Raw genomic sequence first — 11,194 nt, 5'->3', positions numbered from 1 at the left:
TTGGCTTTGTGGTTTTGTATTTTGTTTTGGTTTTGGACTCTTTAACATCAAAATGAACTTTATTTCGAATTGAAAAGTGTAAGTTTAAAGTATTGTGCTAACTATAACCTTAGTGTCCGGTTTCCCATTAGGGAACTTTGGACTATATACGGCGAGGTGGAACTACCCTTGGGTCTTGTGCCTGACCTTTTTAAAAGATGATAGAGAAGATAATTTTGAATAAAATTTAGAATTTAGAAATAGGCAGACACATCTAGAAAATACCTGAGTCTATACCTAATTCATGCAGGTGAACGGGCTAGAGTCAAGAAAACTTCAATTAATCTTGCCTTGCCTGATTTAATAGGTTTCTACTATAGAATAACACTACAATTTGAAAAATACAAACAGCTTCAATAAACATTGGCAACTAAAAGCGAACAACAGAAACAACAATTTCGTTTAGATAGTGTGATGAATTTTTCAAATAGATCTCATGAAAAGAGAGAAAAATTGTGATTACCTTTTAAAATGAAAGAATTTGCTAAAGGAATAGTTAGCGACCGAGCGATAAAGCTTACTTATCAATAACTGTATATTTGATAAGAGTACCGTTCTGTACTGAATATTTTTCTAGGAAAATTATTCAATAAAATTATAATTATTTTGCGAATAAAGCACAAATTATTTATGAATCGCTCACCGATTTTGAGGTTACACTTGTTTACTATCGATCAGATGTTTTTAAAACAGTTCGAACGCAGCTGACTGATTCAAAGCATTGTCAAATATCATACCGGTTCTCATGCAAGGTAAAATATCATTCCTAAAAATTATAAAACTATCAACAAAGGATCAAGAATTTCAAATAAAAAATAAAATGTATGTGTTATCGTTGAAATTATTTATTATTTAAGAAATTGTATTATGCGTCGGTCTTATTGTAACTAAATAGGTCATAGCATGAAATTCTATTATTGATAAAATGGCAGAAATTAATTATAATAATCTCAAACCTAATAAAAATTGTACAAGAATATTAATTTATTAATAATTTAATTCAACTGAACCACATGGTAATTAAATCTCTTTGGTAGGTCTAAACCAATCACAGTGCATAGAAATAGCACCAAGACGGTGATCGTTTGAAAGCAACACATGTTAATCTATTATCAGACAACAACCCTGCCTTATCAGTTACACTAGCACATGTACATTGTATGAGAGGAACTATGTCTATAAGATTAAGCAGTTTTAAGAATTACATAAATTAAATTATTATTGTAATTAAAGGAATTGTATTCTACTGCTTGCCACTGACGTCATGTTTACGTCACAAGCGTTCTACCAATGGCAAATTTTTATGCAAATTATTACATTGAGATTCCGAGAAGCAAGGTCTAGCCTAAGAGCTTAGAGAAAAGAGCAGCACTTCCCTTTTGAAATCCTTACCGTGTAGATCTCTTTTTATAGTTACCAAAGACCTATTTGTAAAATTTCTTGTTCGATTTTTAATGTTTTATTTGTGAGCCGATATTTTAGGCCAATCTATTTGTTATTTGTAAAATTTCTGTTTTCATCAATCGATAAATTTAAAAGCTTAAAGTAAATTATCCCTTAATTAATTCGGTGAAGGAGATATTTAAATTGAAATTCCCCACGTGCTGAAACCAAAGCCTGGATTGCCGCCGATCAAACGATTTTTGATCTAAAGAAGAAAACCACGACCGCCAAGGAAATTCACGTGAGTTATAAGTTTTAAAAGGGGCCCCAATCTACGCTTCGAAAATATTTCAGTGCAGAAAAACATAAATTTTTCTTCGTTAAATTATTGGCCACGCCGACAAGCGCTTTAGCATTTAAGAGCCTAGAATTTATTCATATTAAATTTATAAGAATTTGTAGTTGATTAACTATCCTCCGCTGCCTGAACCACGACCCCGAGCATTTTTAAAAAATATTTTATAATTCATTTTTTCACTATTTTTTCAAAACTGTTCAATTTTATCAATTGTAAAATTCTGTTGAATCACGCATGGTATCATGCAAGCACAAGAACATTTTTAACTCCTTCTGTTAATGCTAAATTATTATCAACCTGTAAATCAAATCCTGAATCTGCACTGTATGATTACATATTTTATTGTAATATATTTCAGTTTTGTTAATTCGCTTTCTGAGTTCGATTATTTCTTAAGCCTGTCAATTATTGTTCTGATACGTTCTATATCATCAAGAACCGATCGAATACGATCATTGAAATAATTGAATTAAGCTGGATATTGGAACAGGTCTAAGTGGATGTAGCGAGTGGGGTCAGATCAAGATATTTATTCTTTGTCCTTACCTGCTCATATATCAGCTTTTATCTGTTACCTACCTCGACTTAGGAGCGAACACATCAATTGCACAGCAGTGGCAGCCATAGATCATATAAATTCCTACAATAGAGCTTAAACCCGACAAGACTCTGATCTCGAAATATATTCTGAACGATATTTGGTTCAAATACCGTATTTTAATCCTTCAGAACTTATTAGAGACGCAGTCCCGTAAATTATCTACATCGGGATTTTTGCTCGACCTGTATGATTTTGTATGCTCATTCTTCACAGGTAATAATTTTAAGGTATCCGTATTCAGTGTTTAGCGATCGCTACACTACTTATAAAAAATTTTCATCATTATACAATTTGTCATTAGAGGAATCAAGGGTGAGCGAGCGTTTAGGCCTCCCGCGATTCCGACAATTGTATTGAGTCTTGTAGTGAGTCAATCAGTCTGGTGTTCACTCAGCGTCCACGCACGCAATTACAAATTCATAGCCGCTACACCATTGACTTAGTACAAGATTCACCCTACATGTGTTGTCCTATCCTTGGAGGTGAGAGTGACTCCCCCAGGAAGAGCTCCACATGATTTGCCGGCCCAACGTGAGGCATTTGGATACAGCACTACATGATTTGGCAAATCACCCTACATATGTGGAGGCGAGTAAAATACAGCTTTACATGATTTGGCGCCCAACAGTGATAGGCATTGAAGAGGCGGATAATCGACTGCGAGGATTATTTAGTTGCTCAGTATACTATAGCGCTGACAACGGGAAAATTTTTTTTTTTTTGAAAAATTCATGGTTGTGAATTTCTTCAAATTTAATATTAACTGTTCACTGTTATATAAAATAACAAGACGTACCATACCCAATTTTTGAACAGAAAAGAAATTTATCGATTGATGAATTTTTAGAGAAAAAATCGAACTCAGAATTTTATTATTGTGTTATTCGAAAATTGGTCGTACTATAAGTCATAGGTATAAGAGATATCATAAGAAAGGTCATATTATTTGAAGAATATTAGGTCTATATTGAAACAATTTATAAATATTTACAGAAAAGAGGATTGAAGTTATTTACATTTTTAAAAATTTTTAAAGCATAAAGAGGGAAGTAAAATTAAATCACAGATATATTGTGGAATTCAAGCAGAGCATCACTGCTTTGTATAAAATTTTGCAAAGAACACTAGCCTATATATTGAATGAGAGGAACTATGTCTATAAGATTAAGCAGTTTTAAGAATTACATAAATTAAATTATTATTGTAATTAAAGGAATTGTATTCTACTGCTTGCCACTGACGTCATGTTTACGTCACAAGCGTTCTACCAATGGCAAATTTTTATGCAAATTATTACATTGAGATTCCGAGAAGCAAGGTCTAGCCTAAGAGCTTAGAGAAAAGAGCAGCACTTCCCTTTTGAAATCCTTACCGTGTAGATCTCTTTTTATAGTTACCAAAGACCTATTTGTAAAATTTCTTGTTCGATTTTTAAATGTTTTATTTGTGAGCCGATATTTTAGGCCAATCTATTTGTTATTTGTAAATTTCTGTTTTCATCAATTGATAAATTTAAAAGCTTAAAGTAAATTATCCCTTAATTAATTCGGTGAAGGAGATATTTAAATTAAAATTCCCCACGTGCTGAAACCGAAGCCTGGATTGCCGCCGATCAAACGATTTTTGATCTAAAGAAGAAAACCACGACCGCCAAGGAAATTCACGTGAGTTATAAGTTTTAAAAGGGGCCCCAATCTACGCTTCGAAAATATTTCAGTGCAGAAAAACATAAATTTTTCTTCGTTAAATTATTGGCCACGCCGACAAGCGCTTTAGCATTTAAGAGCCTAGAATTTACTCATATTAAATTTATAAGAATTTGTAGTTGATTAACTATCCTCCGCTGCCTGAACCACGACCCCGAGCATTTTTAAAAAATATTTTATAATTCATTTTTTCACTATTTTTTCAAAACTGTTCAATTTTATCAATTGTAAAATTCTGTTGAATCACGCATGGTATCATGCAAGCACAAGAACATTTTTAACTATTCTGTTAATGCTAAATTATTATCAACCTGTAAATCAAATCTGAATCTGCACTGTATGATTACATATTTTATTGTAATATATTTCAGTTTTGTTAATTCGCTTTCTGAGTTCGATTATTTCTTAAGCCTGTCAATTATTGTGTCTGATACGTTCTATATCATCAAGAACCGATCGAATACGATCATTGAAATAATTGAATTAAGCTGGATATTGGAACAGGTCTAAGTGGATGTAGCGAGTGGGGTCAGATCAAGATATTTATTCTTTGTCCTTACCTGCTCATATATCAGCTTTTATCTGTTACCTACCTCGACTTAGGAGCGAACACATCAATTGTACAGCAGTGGCAGCCATAGATCATATAAATTCCTACAATAGAGCTTAAACCCGACAAGACTCTGTTCTCGAAATATATTCTGAACGATATTGGTTCAAATACCGTATTTTAATCCTTCAGAACTTATTAGAGACGCAGTCCCGTAAATTATCTACATCGGGATTTTTGCTCGACCTGTATGATTTTGTATGCTCATTCTTCACAGGTAATAATTTTAAGGTATCCGTATTCAGTGTTTAGCGATCGCTACACTACTTATAAAAAATTTTCATCATTATACAATTGTCATTAGAGGAATCAAGGGTGAGCGAGCGTTTAGGCCTCCGCGATTCCGACAATTGTATTGAGTCTTGTAGTGAGTCAATCAGTCTGGTGTTCACTCAGCGTCCACGCACGCAATTACAAATTTATAGCCGCTACACCATTGACTCAGTACAAGATTCACCCTACATGTGTGTCCTATCCTTGGAGGTGAAGTGACTCCCCCAGGAAGAGCTCCACATGATTTGCCGCCCAACGTGAGGCATTTGGATACAGCACTACATGATTTGGCAAATCACCCTACATATGTGAGGCGAGTAAAATACAGCTTTACATGATTTGGCGCCCAACAGTGATAGGCATTGAAGAGGTGGATAATCGACTGCGAGGATTATTTAGTTGCTCAGTATACTATAGCGCTGACAACGGGAAAATTTTTTTTTTTTTGAAAAATTCATGGTTGTGAATTTCTTCAAATTTAATATTAACACTAAACAATATAGATAAGAACTACGACCAAATAATTGAAGATACCAAACAAACAAATGAAGAGTTAAAGAAAGTATATGAACAGGATTTCGATAAACCGGAACAAAGGTTGAAAGAAGCAACAGAGGAAAGCAGGACGGTAACACGGCAAATCGAGGAGGAACGTCAGACAACTAAAATCAATATTGGACCAGAGATTGAGCCCATGCATGCGAAAGCGGACATAATCGAAGGAGAGGATATAAAACAGTTAAGCGAACATGACACATGTATGGAAAACCAACCCACCGAGAATGTCAAGACTGGAGTCGCGCCGCACCCCGCCGAATGCCGAGAGGAACCAGTCGACATCATCCGCCGAGCCGAGGACGTCATCCACTGCATAGAGGGGCCAGCCGTACAACCGCGCGCCGGACACCAGGAGTCCAAGGACGTTGCCGACCCCGTTGAAGAGCAGCCCGGACCGCCGACCGCCCACATCACCGTCCATCCACCGAGGACAGCGCCTGCAACATATAACCCAGCATTCATGAAGATAGTCCATAAACATAGAAATGAAACAGAAATTCACAACAAGTCAAAGTCACAACTGAAAATAAAACCTCTAAATCCAAACAACACACAAGTAAAATAGCAGTTTCACAAAAAAGAAAAATGGTCTCAAGAAAAATTTATCTACACCGCCGTCATGTTAGGCTAAAATCTTACATCACGATTCCTACCGAATGCAAGGAAAAGGAAGACGATATCCAGAGCCTACAACCACCGCAGTCATGTCCGGTTGAAATCAAACAAACTGTACACCGGCATGCAAAAAAGAAAAGGATTATTTGAAAAAACCCACAGACACCACCGGCATGTCAGGTTTAAAAATAACAAACTACATGTCACCGGTAAACAAAGAAGGACAACATTGGCTGAAGAGATCTACCTACTTCGTCGGCACATTCGTTTTAAACCAAGTTTGATAAAACGGATAGTTGCAAATTGGAATGGAAACTTGAAATAAATCAGAAATCAAATTTAGATGGGGGCTTAAGGAAGAAATAATAATCTTTTAATCAACTGGAAGCTACGTTGTGAATTACACAAATTATCAAACACTTCATAATCACAGCCTACACATCGAATCATATCTTAGCAGACTAGCATCTTTCTACTGCAGCCTAATCAACATAGCCTAAACTTCGCCGCATCTCAGCCAATAAGGAAATATTATTAATTCACTTCAAATGAAGAAAATCGAAATCAACTTTAATAACAGAAGAAAATAAAACTACAAAACAACTCTAAAAATTTACCAACCTGATCAAGCCGTCTGCCTCATGCTACAATCATCACAGAAACAATCGCCTAGTTATATCCGCCCAACTGGAAAACAAAAACAAAAATTGTATTATCCACAGAAAATAATTATAAATTAGAAATCAGATGAAGTTAGTAGTGAATAGGAGGAAAGAAAATAAACAAAGTTTATTTGAAAAAAAAAAATGTGTAAATCTAACCTCGAAATACAGAATCAATAGAAAAATCTATTCAGAACCAACGCCTGTTCGATAATTTTCTTCGTCCCACCAACCAATGTGTACGAAATCCTAGAGTCAAATGTTAATAGAATCAAAGCAATATCGTTAGTTAATTATTGTAACCTATTATTTAATGTGAAATTATAAGAAAAAACGCAAACAAAAATATATATTTATGTTAATTTGCACGAAATGCGCATGTTCTATGTCATATAAATGTATTGCTAAAAAAGCCAAAAAGAAAATGAAATTCTTACCTTTAAATGTGAAATTTATTACTGTTGCATCAAAAGATCATGAATTGTAATTCAAATTGATAAATGTAAGACTTAATATTTGTAACCAACATTGATAAAAATCAAGAAAGCCATTTCAAGTGTAATCCTGTTTGTACGCAACGTACTAAGCGCAAATAAGAAATTGCTCGAGTCAAACGGTAGACGATTGTCAAGTCACCGAAGTAAAATCACACTCTCACCCAATTTATGTAAAAGCCAAACCAAAGAGTCGAAACTTGTAATAACCATGAAAAAATGATGAAAGTCTATATTTGTTGCAAATACTATTCAAATCTTAAGAAGTAATATGTGAAATCTTGTATATTTGTTATAGTTATGGGTCTGCTCATAAGCCACCCGTGAATGGAAGTTGTGGAGTTGTTTTAATGAAGGATCCTAAGAGACCTCATAATTATTGTATTTCGATTGTATCCAATGAAAGGAACAATCAATTATTTATTTTCTCGTAGCCAAAAGTGCACGATATATTGTTTTTAGTGTTAAGTGTTGAGTTTTCGTAGAAGTAAGGAGATGAAATAGTGTATTCATCACAATATCGGATTTTTCAAATAGTCATTGTTTCGACTCGTCTCCCAATTACCTATTTAAAATATCCTGGGGGCTTTTGTGTGATGAATTTTTCAAATAGATCTCATGAAAAGAGAGAAAAATTGTGATTACCTTTTAAAATGAAAGAATTTGCTAAAGGAATAGTTAGCGACCGAGCGATAAAGCTTACTTATCAATAACTGTATATTGATAAGAGTACCGTTCTGTACTGAATATTTTTCTAGGAAAATTATTCAATAAAATTATAATTATTTTGCGAATAAAGCACAAATTATTTATGAATCGCTCACCGATTTTGAGGTTACACTTGTTTACTATCGATCAGATGTTTTTAAAACAGTTCGAACGCAGCTGACTGATTCAAAGCATTGTCAAATATCATACCGGTTCTCATGCAAGGTAAAATATCATTCCTAAAAATTATAAAACTATCAATAAAGGATCAAGAATTTCAAATAAAAAAATAAATGTATGTGTTATCGTTGAAATTATTTATTATTTAAGAAATTGTATTATGCGTCAGGTCTTATTGTAACTAAATAGGTCATAGCATGAAATTCTATTATTGATAAAATGGCAGAAATTAATTATAATAATCTCAAACCTAATAAAAATTGTACAAGAATATTAATTTATTAATAATTTAATTCAACTGAACCACATGGTAATTAAATCTCTTTGGTAGGTCTAAACCAATCACAGTGCATAGAAATAGCACCAAGACGGTGATCGTTTGAAAGCAACACATGTTAATCTATTATCAGACAACAACCCTGCCTTATCAGTTACACTAGCACATGTACATTGTATGAGAGGAACTATGTCTATAAGATTAAGCAGTTTTAAGAATTACATAAATTAAATTATTATTGTAATTAAAGGAATTGTATTCTACTGCTTGCCACTGACGTCATGTTTACGTCACAAGCGTTCTACCAATGGCAAATTTTTATGCAAATTATTACATGAGATTCCGAGAAGCAAGGTCTAGCCTAAAAGCTTAGAGAAAAGACAGCACTTCCCTTTTGAAATCCTTACCGTGTAGATCTCTTTTTATAGTTACCAAAGACCTATTTGTAAAATTTCTTGTTCGATTTTAAATGTTCTATTTGTGAGCCGATATTTTAGGCCAATCTATTTGTTATTTGTAAAATTTCTGTTTTCATCAATCGATAAATTTAAAAGCTTAAAGTAAATTATCCCTTAATTAATTCGGTGAAGGAGATATTTAAATTAAAATTCCCCACGTGCTGAAACCAAAGCCTGGATTGCCGCCGATCAAACGATTTTTGATCTAAAGAAGAAAACCACGACCGCCAAGGAATTCACGTGAGTTATAAGTTTTAAAAGGGGCCCCAATCTACGCTTCGAAAATATTTCAGTGCAGAAAACATAAATTTTTCTTCGTTAAATTATTGGCCACGCCGACAAGCGCTTTAGCATTTAAGAGCCTAGAATTTACTCATATTAAATTTATAAGAATTTGTAGTTGATTAACTATCCTCCGCTGCCTGAACCACGACCCCGAGCAATTTTAAAAATATTTTATAATTCATTTTTTCACTATTTTTTCAAAACCGTTCAATTTTATCAATTGTAAAATTCTGTTGAATCACGCATGGTATCATGCAAGCACAAGAACATTTTTAACTCCTTCTGTTAATGCTAAATTATTATCAACCTGTAAATCAAATCCTGAATCTGCACTGTATGATTACATATTTTATTGTAATATATTTCAGTTTTGTTAATTCGCTTTCTGAGTTCGATTATTTCTTAAGCCTGTCAATTATTGTTTCTGATACGTTCTATATCATCAAGAACCGATCGAATACGATCATTGAAATAATTGAATTAAGCTGGATATTGGAACAGGTCTAAGTGGATGTAGCGAGTGGGGTCAGATCAAGATATTTATTCTTTGTCCTTACCTGCTCATATATCAGCTTTTATCTGTTACCTACCTCGACTTAGGAGCGAACACATCAATTGCACAGCAGTGGCAGCCATAGATCATATAATTCCTACAATAGAGCTTAAACCCGACAAGACTCTGATCTCGAAATATATTCTGAACGATATTGGTTCAAATACCGTATTTTAATCCTTCAGAACTTATTAGAGACGCAGTCCCGTAAATTATCTACCTCGGGATTTTTGCTCGACCTGTATGATTTTGTATGCTCATTCTTCACAGGTAATAATTTTAAGGTATCCGTATTCAGTGTTTAGCGATCGCTACACTACTTATAAAAAATTTTCATCATTATACAATTTGTCATTAGAGGAATCAAGGGTGAGCGAGCGTTTAGGCCTCCCGCGATTCCGACAATTGTATTGAGTCTTGTAGTGAGTCAATCAGTCTGGTGTTCACTCAGCGTCCACGCACGCAATTACAAATTCATAGCCGCTACACCATTGACTTAGTACAAGATTCACGCTAACTTATATGATATTTTTCGTTTGGTTTGCGAAATCAAATATATTTTTCATATAGTAGCTCGTCTAGTATTGTTGGAAACTTGTGCGCTAGCCAACATTTATTTTATTTATTATTTATGAACTATAGGACGCAATCCAAGTGTAAACAACGGGCATTCGCCCAAAACTGCTCAGAACCTTAATTTAAAATGAACAGTCCAGAGTTTATGATTTGATTTACCTACAAATACAAGTCCAAAAACGAGTATAACTAGAATTATGAATTTATCACAAACAAACACAGACACTTTATAACACAATAAAAGAAAAAAAATATTGAAAATTTCACTTTAAGGTAAAAATATTGTTTGCCCTATAAGATTCATCTTGTAGATAGTTTTTACCTTTAATTAAATAAAATTAGTAGAGCTAAACATAGAAAATAATTTAAATTGTATTAAAATTTGAACATTCATTAATATTAATTTCATGGAAAAGAAAAACTTTCTTCTTCGTCTATTAAGATTTCTATCATAAAAATTTACTAAATCATTCGAAAGCCTTAATGACATAAGAAAACAGAGTCTGAAAAATATAAATTATAAAATGTCATAAACTCAATATGAACATATTCTTAAAAATTTCATTCCAATTTAAAGGCTATCTTCCTGACTTTCAGCAATACTCTACGATAATATATCTCCAGAAACAATAACTCAAATGTAACGTAACTGAAAACTTTCTATACTTCTTTAGAAAAAAAAATTATAATTATCTTCCATCACTAATAAAATCAAAAGGATTATTCTCAATCAATATTATTAACTTGAAAAATAACAGGCTTTGTTAATACCATACTCTTATGGAAGTTTCAATCAATTAAATTCCCTAAATTATAGTTTAACCTTATTTTACGTACCTTAGCGGTTATTTGAAGAAA

At 33.3% G+C, this 11,194-nt stretch overlaps 1 protein-coding gene across 1 annotated transcript in view; it reads right to left on the bottom strand.

The window, feature by feature from the left end:
- Nucleotides 1-6,234, bottom strand: part of LOC120353483 — an 18,402-nt gene extending 12,168 nt beyond the window's left edge. The window contains exon 1 of the mRNA XM_039437292.1: nt 6,182-6,234. Coding sequence (XP_039293226.1) covers nt 6,182-6,234 — 53 coding nt within the window. The remainder of the gene's footprint in view (nt 1-6,181) is intronic.
- Between the last annotated feature and the right edge of the window lie 4,960 nt (nt 6,235-11,194).

The sequence above is a fragment of the Nilaparvata lugens genome, chromosome 11 (assembly GCF_014356525.2).
Source record: "Nilaparvata lugens isolate BPH chromosome 11, ASM1435652v1, whole genome shotgun sequence".
NCBI lineage: Eukaryota > Metazoa > Arthropoda > Insecta > Hemiptera > Delphacidae > Nilaparvata > Nilaparvata lugens.
The sequence above is the reverse complement of the archived record's forward strand: the minus strand, read 5'-3'. Positions and strand labels throughout refer to the sequence as shown.